This window comes from Narcine bancroftii, chromosome 14 (genome assembly GCF_036971445.1).
Source record: "Narcine bancroftii isolate sNarBan1 chromosome 14, sNarBan1.hap1, whole genome shotgun sequence".
NCBI classification, from domain to species: domain Eukaryota; kingdom Metazoa; phylum Chordata; class Chondrichthyes; order Torpediniformes; family Narcinidae; genus Narcine; species Narcine bancroftii.
This window is the reverse complement of record NC_091482.1, coordinates 69,728,556-69,749,980: the sequence shown is the minus strand read 5'-3', so window position 1 is coordinate 69,749,980 and position 21,425 is coordinate 69,728,556. Positions and strand designations below refer to the sequence as shown.

Here is a 21,425-nt window from a genome sequence, read left to right as displayed (position 1 = left end):
GTACATCTACAAATCCAATTGGCTACCCCATTATCTAGATTGTTAATATATACGACAAACAGCAGTGGAACTAGTACCCATCCCTGAGGCACTCCTCTAGTCACCGGCCTCCAATCTAACAACAATTTTCCAACACTACTCTCTGGCATCTCCCATACAGGTACAACCTTGCTGAATCAATTTCACTACTTAATCATAAATACCTAATGCTTCCACCTTCCTTACTAACCTCTTATGGGAAACCTTGTCAAAAGCCTTACTAAAGTCCAAATAGACAGCATCCACCCCCTTTCCCTCCTCAACCTTTTTAGTAACCTCCTCAAAAAACACTACTAGTTAAGCATGACCTACTCCATACAAAACCATGCTGACTACTCCACATCAATCCCAGTCTTTCCAAATAGCTGTATATAGCATCTCTAAGAACACTTTCTATTAATTTACCCACCATCAACATCAGATTTAGAGGCCTATAATTACCAGGTTTACTTTTGGATCCTTTTTTGAACAGTGGAACAACATGACCCACCCTCCACTTTCCCTGTGGCCAGTGACATTTTAAATATTTTAGTCAACAACCCCACTATTTGTTCACTAACTTCCCTCAGGGTCCCAAGGAATATTTTGTCAGGACTTGGAGATTTATCCACCTTGATTTTAAAAAAATAGCCAACACTAACTCCTCATTAATTCTTATATTATCCATGAGCTCCCTACCATATTTCTTCACTCATCTGGTTCAATATTTTTTTCCTTCGTGAATACTGAAGAAAAAAAGTTTAAAACTTCTCCCATCTCCTCTGACTTCTCATGGAGCCTACTCCCTTGATCTTCAAGGGGTCCAATTTTATTCCTCACTGTTCTTTTACTTTTAATGTACCGAAAGAAACCCTTTGGATTCATTTTTACTTTTCCTGCCAAAGCAGTTTCATAGCTCCTTTTAGCCGTTCTAATTACTTGATTAAAAAAATTCCTGAAGCAGATCACCTGCTGTTTATAACTGTTGTACACATCCCTCTTCCTCCGAGCCAAGTTCCCAATATCTTTCAAAAACCAAGGCTCCCTACAGTTTCTACTCTTTCCTTTAATCCTCACAGGGACAGACCGACTCTGTGCTCTCAGAACTTCTCCTTTGAATAACCTCCATTTATTAGCTACATTCTTCCCTGAAAATCTTATCCCAATCCACACCCTCCAAATCTTCTCTCATCCCTTCAAAATTTGCTTTCTTCCAATCAATAATCTTAACCTTTAGCCCACCTCTATTCTTTTCCATTACTAACCTAAAAATAGTATTGTGATCACATTTGTCACCTGACCTATCTGTTCTCTAATAGGAGATCCAATACTGACCCCTCTGGAGTCTGTCTATGAAAACTTTCCTGAACACACAAACTCTACCCCATCCAGCCCTTTTACTGTATGGGCATCCCAGTTAATGTTTGAAAAGTTGAAATCTCCCATAACTACCACATATGCAATCTCCTTACAATTCCCTCAGCCCATTTGGTGGTCTATAATACACTCCCATTAATGCATTCATGCCTCTGCCATTCCTCATTTCTACCCAAATAGCCTCACTGGATGATCCCACCAAACCATTCTCCAACACCACTGCTGTAATGTTCTCTCTAATAAGCAAAGCAACTCCTCCACCTGGTTCTATCAAGCATAAAACAACAGAATCCTGGAATATTTAACTGCCAAACATGCCATTCCTGTAACAAAGTTTCACTGATGGCCACAACATCGTATTTCCACGTGGCCATCCATGCCTTAAGCTCATATTCCTTGCATTAAAATATGCACTTGAGAGACTCTCCTCCACATACACTCCTTTTGCCACCAATCACCTTTACCTTCTTCCCTTCAATTTTGTATTCTGTTCCCTCCAGTCCTTCTAATCTAGGTGTTCTTCCTCTGTACTGTTATTCCGATTCTCTTCCCCCCCACCCCCCCTTCCAAACTACTCTATACACTCAACATCTGTAGCAAACCTGCCTGCCAGGATATTGGTCCCCTCCAGTTCAGGTGCAGCCCGTCCCTCTTGCACAAGTCAGACCTTCCGCAGAAGAGATCCCAACGATTCAGAAATCTGAACCCCTGTTCCAGCTCCTGAGCCATGATTCATCCTCCACAACTTCCTATTCCTACCCTCACTAGGATGTGGCATAGGCAGCAATCCCAAGATTGCCATCCTCAAGGTCCTGCTTTACAACTTCTTCCCCAACTCTATGTAATCCCTCTTCAGGATCTCATTTCCACTTCTAACTAGGTCATTGGTCCCTACATGGATCACAATTTCTGGATACTCCCCCTCCCCCTCCAGAATGGTGTGGACTCTATCAGAGTCTGGCACCTGGGAGGCAACATATCAACCAGGAGCCTCAATCTCATCCAGCAAACATCCTAACTGCTCCCCTAACCAGCAAGTCTCCAAATACAAGAGCCCTACTCTTTTTTTCTCCCTTCCCTTCTGAGCCAAGGATCCAGCCCCTGTGCCAGAGAGCTAAACTCTATGGGGTCCCCTGTAGATCACCCCCCCCCACCCGAGAGCCAACCTCCATGGGGTCCTCTGTAGATCATTCCCCCCCCCCCCCATCATGCCAGAGAGCTAACCTCCATGGGGTCCTCTGTAGATCATTTCCCACCAACAACAGTATCTAAAGCAGATTACTTGTTGTTGAGGGAACAGCTGTCCTGCCTATCACCTCCCTTTCCTCACAGTCACCCATTTCCCTGACTGCCCCCCTATCTTATCTATCACTGCCTCCTTTATGATCCACAGTTCATCCAGCTGCAACTTCAACTCCCTAGCACAGGCTTCCATGAGTTGTGACTGGATGTACCTTTTACTGTCCCTGACCTCCCACATCCTGCAATCAGAGCACTCAACACCTGCTCTTCAATTTAAATTAATTAAATATAAACTTTAAAAAAAGAGACTGTACTAATCCTTACCTCACTGGGAGCTCTTCCTCAGCCTCTGCTCACTGAAACCCCTTGAGCATAAAGTCTCAAGGCCCCCACTCACCCTCCTTTTATTGGCCCTCTGACCAATTAACTTAATTACCCAATTACTGTCTCTCACAAATCAACTCCCAGCTGTCTCTCCCACAAAGCTCTTGCTCCTCCCACTCATCCCTCTACATGTCTGAATAGTTTAAACCACAGCGACTCACAATTCCTGCAGCAATCCTCTTGGTACCTCACCAACTGAAGCAAGATAAGCTCTCCAGCCCTTTGTAAACCTGCCACCCGACTGACATCACTTGCCTGCACACTAGGCCCCCTCCCGACTTTAGTCCCTTACACTTCTAGGTAAATACATGGCCAATGAGAATACTGAACGGTCAAAGGAACTGCTCACTCTAATGACCTGAGACTCATTTTTACAAAATATATATATTTATTTATTGATTGATTAATGTATTTGTATAGATCAATACAATCTAGATGTGTGTCTGTGTGTTTTGCACCGAGGACCTAAGAACACTGTTTCGTTGGGTTATTCTTGTACAATCAGATGACAATAGACTTGACTTGAATATTGTTTATCAATGTTTGCTCAACTTTACAGTAGTGACTACAAAGACTTTTACCAATGATGGCCCCACAGGCAAAACCCCCATTCAAAAGTAGCAACAAAATACATCCTCAGCGTCATCCAAAACGCCATCACAGTAGCATCTCCTGGCAGCAGGTTCCTTGACAGCATTATTGCCTCCAGCAATCAATGACAAAGGTAAAGCAACCCTCTTTGCTGTCATGTCATTATTATTCAACTGCACATCCTTTGCATCAACAGCTTTCCTTGACAACAGGATTCCTTGATAACAAATGACCCTTGATAACAACAGTATCCTTCAGCAAGAGTCATCTAAGATGTTAAACCACCCTTGCCCTTCTTCTTGTCGTCTTCCCCTAGCTCTCTTTCTCACTCTCTCCCTTTCTCGTTCTCTCTCTCTCTTTTCCCTCTTCCATCTTGGCTCCTTTCATGGAGCCAAAATTAAATCTCACCTTTCCTCTTATCCTATCCTTTTGTTGGTCTGAACTCCTCCCCCTCCCATTCTTCCCACTTTCTCTCTCCAGTCTTCACCCTTTATTCAGATTCCTTCCTGTTTATTGCTTATACCTTGAAGAAAGGCTCAGGCCTGAAACATTGATAATATATCTTTACCTCCTATGGATGCTGCGAGACTGGCTAAGTTCCTCCAGGATTTCTGTGAGTTTATAACCTCAGGCAATCATTCCTCAAAGCTTATTACAGGCCGTGATAAAAGCCATTGATAATGACATCATTTGTTGATATTGCAGCCCACATCCACAAAAATAGCTGCTCCTTTTTCCTCCCAACCATTGCAATCTGCATACCTCATTTTCTGTAAACAATTGGGAACTCAGCTCATAATAAATCTTAATCTATTTCTGGAAAATAATAGCACCACCCAGTATCAGGTCTGCTGGTAAGTGAGAGCAACAAAGAACAGTCAGCATTAATCTTCCTCCCTCAACCACCTCCCCTCTTCTTGGCCCCTACAACACCCTCACTGTTGTACCCTTCCTCCCATATGAACCTGAGTCTCAACATAGACAAGACGAAGGAGATGATCGTGAACTTCAGGAGGACCAGGAACGACCCTCCACTGCACATCAGCAACTCTGTAGAGAGTGGACAGTTCTTTGGAGTTCCCTTAACTAGTGACCGATCGTGGACACTCAACATATCCTTACATGTCAGGAGGGCATGACAGCGACTACACTTCCTGAGAAGACTGAAACGGGAAAGACTACCAGCCACCAACCATTATGTCGTCCTTCTACAGGAGCTCTACTGAGAGTGTCCTGGCCGGCTACATCACAGTTGCTGCAGAGAAATGGATTGGCGATCAAGCACAGGATCATAAGGAGTGTCAGAGAGAATGACTGGGTTGTGTTTGTGCATCAGATGACAATAGACTTGACATGACTTGATATTCACCTATGACCTTGTGCCTGTGGATCTGTGCTTCCCCTCCCCCACCATTTCACTCAGGCACCTGAAGACATATTGATGAAGGGCTCAGGCCCGAAAAATCAGTTGTGCATCTTTATCTTGAACACATAAAGTATGCGGAGTTGACCTGCTGAGATTCTCAGGCATTGTCTTTTTACTACTAACACAGCGTCGACAGCATCATCCATACTCCCTCTTAAAGCTTTGAACATTTTAGATTTTAGTGAACTCTTTGGAGCCTGGAGAAGATGGTTGAAAAATGTAGACTTGATGTGATCTCTCACATACTACCCTGTCAAGGTTCTAATAACATACCAGTTGACATGTTTCATCAACCACAACTGGACTGATGGACACTGCACCTCCTTTCCTGCCACCAGGTCACCAGGGCCGACTGCAGGAAAACATTGAATTGCCAATCACAAGATCACAACCAGTGGATTCAGAGTGGCCTCAGGGACAACTCAGAGGAGAAAATAGAAACACCAAGATTTTCTTGGTCGTACTGATACAGTTCTTTGGACAGAGAACCTCCTTAAATAGGACATGACAGGATTCAATCTTCACATTACTGGAACTCACATGGACACTGCACACAACAGAGGGAATGCTATCAGGCCTCAAAGACAATAGTTATTCACAAACTCATCCTGTCTTTCATTTTTCCATTCAATTTCTGTTAAACCCCTCCCCTGAGTCTCTCTCTTTCCCTGGGCCTGCCTTCTTTCCTCCACCACCCAACCCCCTTTCCTTTTCTATCAGAGAGCTGCCCTCTTCCCATCACTTCTCAGCTTTTTTTCCCTCTTTTGTCCTCCAACTGTATCCTCCTGACTTCTTACCTGTTGGCCTGTACTCCACGTCCTGACCCTCTCTCCCTCCTCCCCTCATCTCACCTGTTGGCCAGTACTCCACATCCTGCCCCTCCCTCCCTCCCTCCTCCCCTCACCTTACCTGTTGGCCTGTACTCCATGCCCTGCCCCTCCCTCCCTCACCTTACCTGTTGGCCTGCACTCCACACCCTGCCCTTTCCTCCCTTCTCCCCTCACCTTACCTGTTGGCCTGTACTCCACGTCCTGCTCTTCCCTCCATCTTCCCCTCACCTTACCTGTTGGCCTGTACTCCACGTCCTGCCCCTACCTCCCTCCTCCACTCACCTTTTGGCCTGTACACCACGCCCTGCTCCTCCCTCAATCACCTTACCTGTTGGCTTAAGCTCCACAACCTGCCCCTTCCACCTTCCCTCCTCCCCTCCCCTTACCTGTTGGCCTGTACTCCACACCCTGCCCCTCCCTCCTTCACCTTACCTATTGGCCTAAACTCCACGACGTACCCCTTCTACCCTCCCTCCTCCCCTCCCCTTACCTGTTGGCCTATACTCCACGCCCTGCCCCTCCCTCCCTCACCTTACCTGTTGGCCTGTACTCCACTCCCTACCCCTCCTTCCTTCTCCCCTCACCTTACCTGTTGGCCTGTACTCCACTCCCTGCCCCTCCCTCCCTCCTCCCCTTACTTTACCTGCTGGCCTGTAGTCCACACCCTGCCCCTCCCTCCCTCACCTTTTTAATTCAGATGCCTGTCCGTTTTTTGGCTCATACCTTGATGAAGAGCTCAGACCTTAAACATTGGTCACCCTTTACATCCTATAGATGCTGTGTGATCCGCTGAATTTCTCCAGCATATTTGTGATAATTGCATTCGACCCAGCATCTGCTTTCTTGTTTAACTTTTTATTTGTCAATTTTTCTTCCAGGAGAATAATTTCCGACACACCTTTCTGAGTACAAAATAATTTTTTGATGCATATTTCAAGTGGGACAAACAATCTGAGCGGTGGGTTGTGATAGTACAGATTCTATCACCAACAGATGGTCGTGTAGGATGACTGTGATTGGCTGAGAGTGTAGCACCACCTACTGGCAGGTCTTAAAGGATTGCTCCTAGCCAGACCAGGTCATTCTGGACTGGTCAACTTACTCGTGGTAGGCTCCAGTCTTTTAGTTAATAAAATTGTAATGCGCGTCGAAAGAACCAAGGACTTGTTGATCCAAACCAAGGCTTTTATTAACTAAAAGACTGGAGCCTATCACAAGAAGGTCGACCAGTCCAGAATGACCTGGTCTGGCTAGGAGCAATCCTTTAAGACCTGCCAGTAGGTGTGGCTACACTCTCAGCCAATCACAGTCATCCTACACGACCATCTGTACATACACACATTGGTGATAGAATCTGTACTATCACTGGGTCAACGTGCATGCGCAAACCTCTGAGGAAGTGGGTCTTGGCTGCAAGTCTCATTCTCGAGACATGATCATAAAAGCTAAGCTGATAATCTAGTATGGCATCAAGAAATTAATATATTATTAAATCTGCTCCAATTCAGATGAACCTCAACCCAAAGCACCCACCATCCCTTGCCTCTCAGGTAAAAGAATCGAAACCAATTCAAGAATGATTTAATTGGGAGATACAGCATGGTAACAGTCCCTTCCAGCCCATGTGCCTGCCCTGCCCAAATACATTCATATGACCTACTAACCCCATATGTCTTTGGAAAGTGGGAGAACATGAAAGTGAATCCCACAGAGATATGAGGAGAATGTTCAGACAGTGCTGGATTTGAATTTGAGTAGCTGATGCACTGAGCTAACCACTGCACTACACTAACGATCACACAAGCTCTTCCTTTGTTCATTATTACCTTCTTCCTGAAACATCAATAAAACAGTTTATCTGATCCAGTCTGAAGGGAGCTGGCCAAATTGGTCACTCTGCCTCCATTCTCTTCTCCCATTTGTCTTAAGTGCTACACTGAAAGGCATCATCAACTCTAAATCTATCCCTCTCTTACCTGGTGGATGCCAACAGAGTGTACGTGAGTGACGTTCCAATCCACGTCAGGGAGTGGTGAGCCTGATCCATTACAAGTCACCACAGCATCTTCTCCGGCCTTCACCGACAGATTATTGTGACTCACGCTGATTTCTGGCAACTCTACACAGAAAAGAAGGAACAGGGAAAACAAAATCACAATCACACTTGGCAAAGTGTCTTGCTATCAAACTCAATCCGCTGATATCTGGAGGAAGAATAAAACGTAAATCCATTTACATGGAAGTTTAGACAAGGAGATTTAATGGTGTGGGTGGGTTGAGGGAGGTGGTATTAATTAATGGGAAGGAGAAAGATGATGAGGCAGGGATTTCAGGTCTCTGGCAGCTGAAATCATGATCACCAATAATGAAACAATTAAATTCAGAGGATGCTGAAGGAGATGGAGATTGAAGGAATTCAGGCACCTTGAAGGGTGCGTGGGCTAGAGGAGATTATAGATGTGGGGCAGGGATATATCACAGAAGGATTTGACACCAAGGATGAAAGATTTAAAATGAAGACATTGAACAAAAGAAAATTAATACTGAAGGTGAGACCGATAAATACAATGTCCTCCTTAACTGTATCAGAAATCCGTACCTGGAGCAGGTGCTGCTGGAGGATGAACAGGCAGGATAGTCCCATGTAATATTCCAAATTATTAACCTTGTGGCAGTGGATGACTAGCAAAAGAACTGAACACGAACAAATGGGATAAGCTGGAGGGCATATGTCCAAGGATGTCAATCGTGAATGAGATAATGTGGGTCCCAGAAAGCTGGAAACAGCAAAATGGTTTATGTATGAAAAAGTTGATTGAATGGTACAGAAGGATGAGAGGGGGACCTCATAGAGGCATTATGAATGCTGAAAGGACTGGACGGTCCAGACGTGCAAGGCTGTTTCCTATGGTAGGGGAGTCGAGGACAAGAGGGTACAACTTCAGGATGAAATGGTGTCAATTTGAAAAGTTTCTTTAGCTGGAGGGTCATGAGTCTGTGGAACTTGTTGCCACAGGCAACTGTGGAAGCTAGGTCATTATTTAAGGAAGAGATTGACAGGTATTTGATTAGTCAGGGGCATAAAGGATTATGGGGAGAAGGCTGGGGAATGGGGCTGAGTGGGAGGATGGATCAGCTGATGATAGAATGGCGGGGCAGACTCGTTGGGCCACGGGCGTTCTTCTGCTCCTTGATCTTGTGAAATAGAAGGAGGCTTGAGCAACCTCAGTGACAAATCAAAGAATGGGGCCAATTTAGATAAAAGTCTGCAAAACCATAAAATTAATAAAAATATGGAAAATCCTGGCCTGTAATTCACCACCAACCAATGGAGCTAAACACCCTAACCCTGATAGTGACAGCCCATCATACTTTGCCCCTGTAATGCTCTCCATTTGCTTTAACTGAAGGAATCTCACAGGCAGAAGACAATTCACTGATGGATCTATAGCTCATATTTTGTGCCTAATGATCTTGGGTGATTTTTTTGGCAGAAAGAGACCAATCAACAGTGTCCTTCTGGAAATTGTGATGTCAATGGCCAGGGATTGGTTTCTAGACAAAAAGCACACGATAAATGATCATAGTCCGGTTGCTATGGGCCAATGCTTAGCCCTAGATTTTAACAATTTATATCAATGATTTGGCCAAGGATCATAATATCAGGTTGGCTGGTGATAATGGATTAGGTGGATTTGTGAGCACGAACAAAAGCATAAAGAGGCTTCAAGGGGTTACAGACCTGCTGAATGAGTGGGGCAGGAACAGAGTGTCACAATATAATGTGGAAAAATGTGAGATTAACCATATTGGTGCATAACAGAAAACCAAGGTATTTGTTAAATGGCGAGAGATTAGTTTGTGTTGATGTTCGAGGCCAGTGCACAAGCCCCTGAGGGTCAATGCTAAGAAGGCAAATGATATTTGCCATCATCCACAAGGTATCGGAACTGGGATTCAAGAGGTGCTGAGGGTAAGAAGGGCTCCCACAGGGCGTCAGGCGCTTGAAGGCTTCTTGATCATGTTGGAGGTTTGGAACTGGAGCTCAGGTTGTCTCTGGATCGAACAGCATCGAACAGCGGGGCTGAGGGGGAGAAGGAGGCGAATCCACCAACACTCAGTGTCCCTTCTGCTTCTCTTTCTCCTATTGTTAGGGGCACCAGGCAATGCTTAAAGAGGCTCTTTGTTTACCTTACGGCAAACAATACAGTATTTTTATGTATTATTATGTGACAATAAAAGAAGTCTTGAACCTTGATATTTCAAGATAATCCAAATACACGAGTAAAATCCAACTTCGAGGATATTTGGTTTAGCCTCCATCTTGTTCATGATTAGTGCATCAGTCATGACTTTTACAATATTTCAAGTCATTTGGATTTTACCACTCAGAATTTAGTTTCACCACTTGCCCAATAAATAAAAGTCATTTGATGTTTCATGTTTCACAAAATGACTTCGAGTTTCTTTGCTGAGGAACACCTACCGCACTGTGTGACATTCATGTGGGAGAGGAGGATGTTGGCCCCCTCTGTTCGACAGTAGAGCTGCTGTTGCTCCAATTGTGCTTCACCTGCCTCCTGCCACAACTGGATCCAGCGAATATCACAGCTGCAGTTGAACAGGTTCCTCACCAAAATCCTGCAGGAGAAGCAAGTTTGGGTCAGATTAATCCACAGGATAAATCACACTGGAATATGTCTATTCTTCCCTATTCTGTCTTCCAATGGGGCCCAACAAATCTGCAAGGAGGATTAGCGGGAAGAAAATTTAAAGTTTAAACTTAGACATACAGCACAGTAAAGGTTCCATTATTGTCATGGAATACTACATTTAGAATGTAACATGAAATTCTTTAACTTTTGTCTCGCCACTTTGTCCAGCGCCCCTCAAAGAAACCTACAGCACCTGGTGTTCCCAGGTGGTCTCCCCTCCAAATACTGACCAGGCCTGAGCTTGATTAGCTTCTGAGATCAGACATTCTCAGGCATATTCAGGCTCCTTTGACCCATGAGCCCGTGCTACCCAATCAACTTACAACCCCCAGTATGTTTCAAACGGTGGGAGGAAACCAGATCCCCCAGAAGAAATCCACACAGATACAAGGAGAACATACAAACTCCTTGCGACAGTGTGGGATTCGAACCCTGGTCCCGACTGCTGAAGCTGTAGCAGCTTTGCGCTAACCGCTATGCCAACTGTGCCACCCAAAATTTCTCCATATTTCACTAACCAGAAATGGGTGGTGAGGACAGAAACTGACATCACATAAAAAAATGGATGAACAAATGATATGATATGGCTTCAATGTCCAGCAACCCAGATCTGAAAAATGGGAGCTAGCATGATCAAAATGGGCCAAATGAGCTCCTTCTGCACAGTGAATTCCTGTTATTCTCAAAGAGGGTTATCAGAGCAACTTTCTCTATATCACAGTTACTGCCAGTCTGACTGCCACTCTCATTCTTCCTCAGTGGCTCACAGCCTTTGAACTACGAAGGTTCCACAATGGGCTGGAGAAAAGTTGAACCCATAGACTTCAGGCATTTCTGTGATCTTTGTTGCTCTCAAATCACACAGCAACATCGATGGAAACACGCAGAGCTGTAATTCCCTGCACAAGGATGCCATAGGTGTTCTCTGGTTAGGAAAAGGTTAGGTGGTATGTGAGTGGAAAAAAAAGGTTGAAAAGCACTGATCTGGGAGAAGTAGTTTCTCCTCATCTCTGTATAAAATGGAGGCCGTACCCATATAACCATATAACCATATAACCGTTTACAGCATGGAAACAGGCCATGTCGGCCCTTCAAGTCCATACCGGTTCACTTGAAGAACTCCACTAGCTCCTCCGCAAACTCCTGAGGAAGAAGAGGCTTTCTTCACGAAGCCATTGGTGTGTTGGTTCCAGGAAAGATCTTCCGAGATAGTGACTCCCAAGAACCTTTGCTCATCCTCTCCACCTCTCTCTAAAGTTGCTTTTTTTTTGACACTGCCTCATGTAGATGTCCTTGATCGAGTGAAGTCTGGTGCCTGTGATGCCCCTTAGTTCTTGCCTCATCTGTCCTTGGGAACAACTTTCCTGCTTCTGTTTGTAAGGTAAAACATCATGAGATGGGAATGTGTAGGGAGTTACCCTGTACAAGGCTGTAACAAGAAGGGGAGGTGTCCTTGTACTCCTGTTAGGTAAAACATCATGAGATGGGAATGTACGGGGCAGTAACAAGATGTGAATGCATCCTTGTACTTACAAGATAAGAGAGACATTGATGGATTGAGAGGCAGGAAGCTAGCAGGGAAAGGATAGCAACAGTTTTAGTCATTGGACAAGTAAAGATATGATGATGTTCTAAGCACATATCCAAGGGTATAAAAAATCACCATTTTGCTGATAACGGCAGAATGCATTCTCCGACTAACATGTTTAGTCGCAAGTGTTACAATCCGGTAATAAAGAACAAAGAACCCTGATTTCGACTCAGCCTGGTGTTTGTCTCACTCATTCATGAACAAAGCAGACCTAACATGTTCCATTCATAGTTTTACAACTCTTGGAGATCTCCCCTCATTCATCCAATCTACAATGAGTATTGTACCAGAATGACCATTCTCTCCATGTAATCTAACCCCATCATTTCAAACCACATCAGAATTTATTGTTATGAACAAGTCAACATTCATATAAAACACCTTACAAAAATCAATAAAAATAGTGGACGAAAAGTCAAAGTAAGGTAATGTCTTTGGTTCATTCATTATTCAGGAATCTGATGACAGTGGGGGAACAAGTTGTCCTTGTGCCGCTGAATGCTCATCTTTAGACTCGTACCTTTTTCCTGATGGCAGGACAGTGAAGGTGGGGGTCTTTGAGGATAGAGGCTGCTCATGTAGATGTCCTTGATGGAGTGGTCTGGTCCCTGTGATGTTGCAGACCAAATTAACAACCCTCTGCAGATTTTTATTGTCCTAAGTGTTGGCACTTCTGTACCAGACAGTGATGCAACAAGCCAGAATTCTCTCCATGGTACATATGTATAAGTTTTCAATAACATACAGAATCTCCTCAAACATTTCACGAGGTTTAGCTGCTGGCAAGCCTTCTTCGTGATTGCATCAACATGGAGGCTCCAGGACAGACCCTCAGTCTGAACTGTAGTCTATGAAGAGCAGCCATATGTATGAGTTGCTCTTTTTGAGGTGATCCATAGCTGAGTGGAGAACCAGTGATATTGCATCTGCTGAGGAGCGATTGTGGTGAAAGGCAAATTACAGTGGGTCCAGACCTTTGCTTAGGTCCGTGTTAATTCTGGCCATGACCAGCCTCTCAAAGCATTTCACCACAGTAGAAGTTAGTGCTACTGTGTGATAGTCATTGAGGCAGCTCACGATACTCTTCTTGGGCACTGGGATGATTGATGTCCTTTTGAAGCAGCTGGGAACCTCTGACTGCAGCAATGAGAGGTTGAAAATGTCCGCGAACACTCCAGCTAGTTGGTTGGCACAGATTTTCAGCTCCCTGCCAAATACAGCGTCAGAGCCTGATGCCTTGCGAGGGGTCACCCTCTTGAATGATGTTCTGAGGTTGTCCTCAGAGAGAGATATCACAGGGTCCTCAGCCTTTGCAGTGATTCTCATTGGTACTGTTGTGAATGTAAACTTGGTGAACTTTCTCTGCCAGTATCTTTCTAAGGCCAGTATATTACCTCAGAAGTCATAAAGAAGACATCTGTTCCAATTACAAACTGTACTGGACCTTTATTAGACAAAGAATGCAAATTTCCTGTCAATCCCACTCCCCCTCTTATATCACAGCAATCAATATGACCCAGGAGTTCCTTCCAGGTTCCTGGAATACCTCCCACATTCTAAAGATGTGCAGGTTGCAAGGTTAATTGGTCATTGTAGATTGGCCAAGTGTTTCAGGTAAGTGGTAGAATTTGGGAAGAGTTGATAAGAATGTGAGAAAATAAAAATGGGATGAGTATTGGGCCAGTGTAAGTGAAAGGATGGACTCGGGCCAAAGGGTTAACTTTTTTGCTATCTCTCTCTCTCTCTCTCTGATGAATACTTTCTGCCATGAGACCACAGGAGTTCTGACTACGACACTTTCTCATAGCTTCCAACTGCTTAACACCAATTTACTGGATATTTTCACCACTTTAGAATGATAAAAAAGAGTGAAATTAATAGATCAACATCACTGGAATGAGTAATTAAAGAGCCAGGGTTTGGTACCAGTGTTAGGAAGAGAAAGCCAGAACATGTAGCAGAGAATAGGACATTTATGCCATGGACACAAATTGTACTTACAGCTGGGAGAGTTGAAGAGTCCTGAAGGGCTGCCAAGACAAGCTAGTGAGCCGATTGCCCGAGAGGTTACTGCAATTCAAGAGGAAAGGAAATTCATTGTTAATTACTTGCAGTCAATTGTGTTTGATGGACTAATGTCAGAAACCCAAATCTTTCCAGAGGCACTGAATAAGCACGCAGTCTTTCATTAAATTAACATTTTGACCATTCAGATGAACCTCGCTTTGTTCAAATGGTTCCTTGAAGTTGTCTTCTTCGTCAAGAAGAAGACCAAAATTATTCCACACTGTCCATCCTGAAAAGCTGCTCAGATATCTACAAACAGAGGGTACTAGAACATTTTTTAAACTCTGTTTCTATAAATCAGATGCTGTGGGATTGGAAGCCACGAGGACAGCCGGGAGTGAAGAACCCTGCCCATAAAGTTGTTCCCTTGTTGAAATATGTTGAAGGGCGGTACATTTAGCATAATGATTAGTACAACGCTGTTGCAGCACCAGTGACCGGGGTTTGAATCCCACGCTTTCTTTAAGGAGTTTGTATGTTCTCCACATGTCTGACTGGGTTTTCCTCAGGGGCTCCGGTTTCCTCCCACCCTTTAAAATGTACCAGAGTTTATAGGGTGTGATTGGGCATCACGAGCCGAAAGGGTCTGTTAGCACGCAGTATGTCTAAATTTAAATTTATATAGCAGGAGATCAAAGACCAGACACCCAACAATCACGATGAGATCACTGTTTTAAATCGTAGCATTTTGGTGCCAAAGATGGGAGAATCTTGTGTGTCCTGTGTGCAACTGTATTCAGGGTGCATTCAGCTTGATGACTCAACACATTGCAATGAAGTAAGATTCCCCCAACCAACAGAAACCAGACATATTTTTACATTACAAATAACTGGAAATATTTATTTTCATTTATTATTTGAACTTCTTTTCATATTATTATGTGTTGTGCATTTTTGGTACCTGGGAAGCTACAGCAATTAAGACATTCATTGCATCTGTAAATTGTACTCATGTATCTGGTCAATAAACTTACATTTAAACTTGAAACTTAACTTGATCTGCCAATGAAGCCTGATTCTTCTGGGAGTGTGTGGGGGATCTTTGTCCTGCTCCACATGGAGCTCAACTAGTCAATGTATTTTACGATCTCTATAAAGTGCCAACTACAGCATATGTGCAAAGGCCAATCAATATCTGAGGGGAACTCCTAATAAGTGACTTTGCAATTGATTAGACTGAGTTGGAGTCCGTTGTCGGAACTTTCACCTTTCTCTGTTGCCAGGCCCGTGAAGTATTCTGCAGATCAGATAGGATGCTACTCTGTTTGTACAGTCTGTGTTGCTGTGTTATTGCTTTGAGGGGTCTGCTTTCATGATGATATGTTCAGGAAAGGTCACTTCATACAGATACAGGATCAAAAGTGATTGACGCAGCAAAATAGTGCACTTTAAGGAATAGCTGGTGTGATTGTATAGATCTATCACCAATGTACATAGTGTATATAGTTACTGTATCTAGACTGTGCTTACAGCGATTGGCTGAGAGCTAAGCCACGCCTATTGTCTGGGCTTTAAAGGGTTGTGTCCCTAGCCAGGTCGGATCATTCCGGACTGGTCGGCCACCTGTGAAGAGCTCCTGTCTTTTGCTAATAAAAGCCTTGGTTTGGATCAACAAGTCTTTGATTCTTTCGATGAGCTCTATAGCTGGCAACTCCTCAGTAGCAAATGGTTTCTGCTTTATATATATTTATATATAACCAGTTGTTTCCCTTGCATTATGAGAATCATTTGTCAGGAGGCGCAACAGCAACTGCATTTTCTGAGAAGACTGAAGAGGGCAAGGCTACCGGCCACCATTATGTCGACCTTCTATAGAAAGCATCCTGGCTGGCTGCATCACAGAGATGTGTCTCTGCATCACATGGTTGTGCAGAGAAATGCATCAGAGGTCAATCCACAAGACCATAAAAGTAGCAGAGAGGATCACTGAAATTTCCCTTCCCTCACTGACGCGATCAGCAAGGATCGTTGTCTGAAGAGGGAGCGTAACATCACTGAGGATGCCTTCCACCCCATGCACAGCATCTTTCCCATTGGGAAGAGATCCAGGAGGGTCAGAGCCAGCACCACCAGACTGAGAAACAGCTTCTTCCCATGGGCAGTGAGAATACCAAACGACCAAAGGAACTGCTCACACTAACCCTCTGAGATTCTCATGTTCATGAAACAATATTTATTTATTTGTGTACATGAATACTTGTTCTGCATATGCATTGTTTGTCTGTATGTGTGTTATGTCTGGTTGTGTGTCTCCATGTTTTACACTGAGGAACGGAGAACGCTGTTTCGTGCAATCAGATGACAATGAACATGACTTGACTTGAGATCACATACAGTATATTGTACATGTTACTGCTGTTCCTAGCAATTCCAGCAGAAATTGTGATCTTAGCTCTGGGCTCCCACAGAAATGGTCTCCAACAAAGGCCATTCAATTGGATTGTGCAGCTTAATAATCACAAATAATATTTTTATTCAAAATGAATTAAAAACTATTTGCTTTTACAGAAACATTCTTTAGAAGCTGGATGATTGTCGGTTCATAAATTCACAACCTGATCTCTTCCACTGACCCTCATCTTGAGCTACAGCCCTCTCCAACTGTCTACCAAATTGCCCAACCATAAGAAACCTTCACTGTTTGTCCTCAGTACTACACTCACCGCTATAACCACAAAGCATACAGGCCTCTTTTGTTCCATATTAGGTTACTAATCCCTCCTGAGCGCCAAAGGCCAGCAGTCCATGATACTACAGAATGAACTCTCTGGCCATAGATTATGACATTGTAACAAATGAACAAAAGAAAAGGGATCTGGAGTAGGCCTTCCATCCCATAAGCCTACTCTAACATTCATGGCTAATACCTGCTTGTTGGCCACATCCAAAAATCTAACTATTTCTGTTGCTAAGTAATTGGAATTCACTCTTTTGTAGTGTGCCCAACTTGAATAATGTAAAACTGATGTCCTGACAAAATAATCAGTTCAGCACATATCTGAAATGATAAACAATGGGATTTAAGGATCTTTTCCCTGCTCATTGCCACTTGAAAATCTCTCCTTATAGCAGGAACACGAGTGGCAGAAAGGCTGCTGTAGAGAGGCAGGGTAACACAGCTCTGGCCAAAATGCCTCTGTGTCCAAGAGGCCCGAGCTACTGTGAGCTTTGAGCCACCAATGAACTTCTTAGCACTGGATGCATATCACAAGTGACAATTATAATAGACAGCAAGTTTGCATTGATCACTGAAAACCAAGGGTAGGGTGTGCTGTGAGTAAGACGTCAATGGAAACCCTTTCATTTGGAGCTCATTCAGTACTGACCGACTGCATCATGGTCTGGTATGGGGACATTAATACACCTGAGCATAAATGCTAGCACTGCCCAAGACATCACAGGCGCCATCGAGAACATCTACAGGGAACGCAATCATCAAGGATCCACATCACCCAGCACATGCTCTGTTCTTGACGTATGGTTGCCACAAGACTTCACCACCAGGTTCAGGAACAGCTGCTACCCTGCCACCATCAGACTCCTCGACAACAAACTCGATCAGAGACTCATTTAAGTATACTTACTTTTACACTTTATTGATTTTCTTTCCTCTCTGTATTGCACAGTCAGTTTATTGACATTTCTTCATTTGTTTACATGTGTACATGGCACCACCAATAAGTGGTAATTCTGCCTCACCCACAGGAAAAGGAATCTCAGGACTGTACGTGATGTCATGCATGTATTCTGACAATAAATCTGAAATCATTCCTGAACTTTAGGTTCTTCTTGTGAGTTAACAATGATTATCGTAGAGTTGCCGTTGAAGGTCCAATTTACGCTGGGAGTGCAGGAAACATTAATTGTAAGATAATTAACATTACTATGTCTCATGTGGCCACTCTCTAAACCATTTGTACTTTTGTGTGCAGTTCTGGTCACGACATTACAGGAGGATGTTGATACAGTACATAAGAGGTTCACCAGTACGTGGCCTAGATTAGAAAGCATTAACTTTAAAGACCTGGTTCTGTTATTCTTGCCTCGTAGGACATATTCTCCAACCAAGGCAACATCCTGGTAATGTTTGTATTGTTTTCTTTGAAGCACAAGAGGGGTTGACCTGATGGCAGTATATAAAATTAACTGGAAGTCAAAGAACACGGAGCAGTTCAATACAGTACAGGCCCATCGGAGCAGTACAGTACAGTACAGGCCTGTCAGAGCAGTACAGTACAGGCCCATCGGAGCAGTACAGTACAGGCCCATCGGAGCAGTACAGTTCAGTACAGGCCCATCGGAGCAGTACAGGCCCATCGGAGCAGTACAGGCCCATCAGAGCAGTATAGGCCCATCGGAGCAGTACAGGCCCATTGGAGCAGTACAGTACAGTACAGTACAGGCCCATCGGAGCTTTACAGTACAGTACAATAGGAGCAGTACAGGCCCATCGGCTCATCATGTTGCGCTGATCCATATATATTGTGTACCTATCAAAAAAACCCTACCTCATAACCCTCTATTTTTCTTTCATCCATGTGCCTAAGAGTCTCAAACATCCCTATTGCTCCAGCCTCCATCACCACCCCTGGCAAAATGCACTCCAGGCCCCCACAACTCTCTATGTAAAAAACATACCCCTGATGTCTCCCCTAAACTTTCCTCCCTTCACTTTGTTCAGATGTCCTCTGGTGTTTGCAAGTCCCGCCCCAGGAATCTTGTAGACCTCTATGAAGTCACCTCTCATCCTCTTTTGCTTCAAAATGGAAAGCCCCAGGCCTGCTAAGCTTGCCTCTTAAGACATATTTTCCAATCTAGGCAACATCCTAGAAACTGAGCACAACATTCTATGTGCAGATTTATAGATAAAGCCATATATACAACTCAGGAATTCCACTGCTTTTAATGGTTTACCATTGAGAAGTACTCCTTTCTATCCATTTGAGATTCACAGTCCAGGTAATAACATAATTTCCATTGATTAGGTGAGAGTGGGAAAGATTATATGGGAAAAGCGGTATCCCTGACATCTCCCCTCCTCTTTACTCCCCTTACCTTGTACGATGTCGTCTAGTGTTTGCTTTTCTCACCCCAGGAGAAAAGTTCCGGCTGTCCACACTATCTTTGCCGCTCATAATCTTGTAGATCTCTATTAAGTCACATCTAATCCTTCCTCGCTCTAAAAAGAAAGACCTGGTTCTGTTATTCTTGCCTCGTAGGACATATTCTCCAACCAAGGCAACATCCTGGTAAGACTCCTCTACACTCTCTCCACGGCTTCCACATGCTTCCTGTAATGAGGCAACTAGAACTCAACATGATATTCCAAGTGTGGTCTAAAGAGACTTTGACAGAGCTGCAACATTATCTCATGACTCTTGAACTCAATTCCCCCGACTAATGAAGGCCAGCACGATAACAATGAGAGATGTATGGATTTGACCACATGGTCCCTCTGCTCTTCTACACTGTGAAGAATCCTGGCATTAACTATGTACTTCTGGTTTGTCCTTCCAAAATGCATAACTTCACATTTATCCGGATGAACTCCATCTGCCACTTTCCAACCAACTCTGCATCCTATCTACATCCTGTTTTAACCTATGACAACTTCTACACTATCCACAACACCTCCAACCTTTGTGTCAACTGCAAACTTACTGACCTATCCCTCTATTTCTTCATTCAAGTAATTTATAAAAATCACAAGGAACAGGGGTTGCTGAATGGATCCCTGCAGAACTCCACTAGTCATTGACCTCCAGACAGAATACGTTCAATATGCTACTACCCTCTGCTTTCTACTGGCAAGCCAGTTCTGAATCCACATAGCCAAGGTTCCATGGATCCCTTGCCCCATGATTTTCTGAATGAGTCTCCCTTGTCAAATGCCTTACTACAATTCATATACATCACATCTACCACCTACCTTCATCAAAAAAACTCAGTTAGGCTCACAAAACTGTGCTATCCCTGAGAAGATTATATTTCTCTAAGTACAGTAATAGCTCTGGTATCTGGCACTTATGGGGATTGGTAGATGCCGGATGTTTATTTTCCGGTTGCTTGTGACTTACTCTTACAATGCCCAACTAATACACCTGCATGAAGAATAAAGAGTTTAAAAGACAAAAATACTAGACTGTACTAACACTGAACAAACTTCACTTGCATGAACAAATAAACCTCAAAGCATTTTACTTTATTTTCAGTCACATTCTTTGAAAACATTTAACCGTCTCTGCAACCGCAGGTTCCTTCCCTCCATGGAGTTGCCCAAAAGACAAACTATAACATTACAGATAAATAACCCCCCATCCCCCAAGTTTACAGATAAAACCTCTGACCAGGGTGAATCTTACTAAGCAGAGGTAAGAAGACACTTTAAGAGAGTTACCCCAACAGTGAGTGGCATCAACCAGCTCTTCATCCTTGCCGTTTCACACAACTTTATTCAAACAGCTGCTACAAGCAAAAACCAGCCAAGGCCCTCCCTTCACTGGCTGAATAGTTGCTCCCATTTTAACCAAAGGTTTATTTGCAGCAAGTAAGAATTCCAATGCACATGTGCCTTGTACTTACGAGTATGACAATAAACCCTTTTATTTTGAATGTTCATCACATGCTCTGGCACTAAGATAACATGTCTATATAATCCCTTGCCTGTAACTGCCCTGGTACAGTGACTACAGGTTGTGGAAGACAATACATCTTCAGTATGCAGAACCCAGATTACAATTATTCCTGAATTACTACGTTCCTCACAGTTTCAGATATTAAGCCATCACTAATGCTCGATAATTATGTGTCACATTGCCAGCCTGCACGATTGTACAAAATAAATCCCTTCTATGGAGTTGAGGATTAAATGGTAATTTTCTAAATGATTTCAGTTTATGCCAGAATCCCAGGCAGGTGTGAAATGTGAGTGGCTGAGTAAACACGAGGTGATAAGAATACCAGAAGGGTCAGTAGCAGATCGGGGTGGGGGGAAGACGACAGTGTGTTTCAAGACTGCCCATTTATCAACCTGGCGCAGTTGCACAGACAGATGGATGTGAGGCTCCTCTCCCCTCTGATGACAATGACTGCAATCCTTTCATCTCCAGCAACTGGGCAGGAGTCCAACTGAGACAGATGCAGTGATAGTCTCCTCTCTCTGTGGAGAGATCACACTGGCTTCA

The 21,425-nt window shown here is 43.8% G+C and overlaps 1 protein-coding gene across 20 annotated transcripts in view; it reads right to left on the bottom strand.

The window, feature by feature from the left end:
- LOC138749886 (NT-3 growth factor receptor-like) overlaps positions 1-21,425 on the bottom strand; it is an 894,662-nt gene that overhangs the window by 472,029 nt on the left and 401,208 nt on the right. For all 20 annotated transcript variants that reach the window (XM_069911895.1, XM_069911896.1, XM_069911893.1 and 17 more), the window contains 3 exons: positions 14,176-14,244; positions 10,355-10,509; positions 7,845-7,987 (listed from right to left, as the gene is read on the bottom strand). In XM_069911895.1, the coding sequence (XP_069767996.1) occupies positions 7,845-7,987; positions 10,355-10,509; positions 14,176-14,244 (367 nt within the window). The remainder of the gene's footprint in view (positions 1-7,844; positions 7,988-10,354; positions 10,510-14,175; positions 14,245-21,425) is intronic.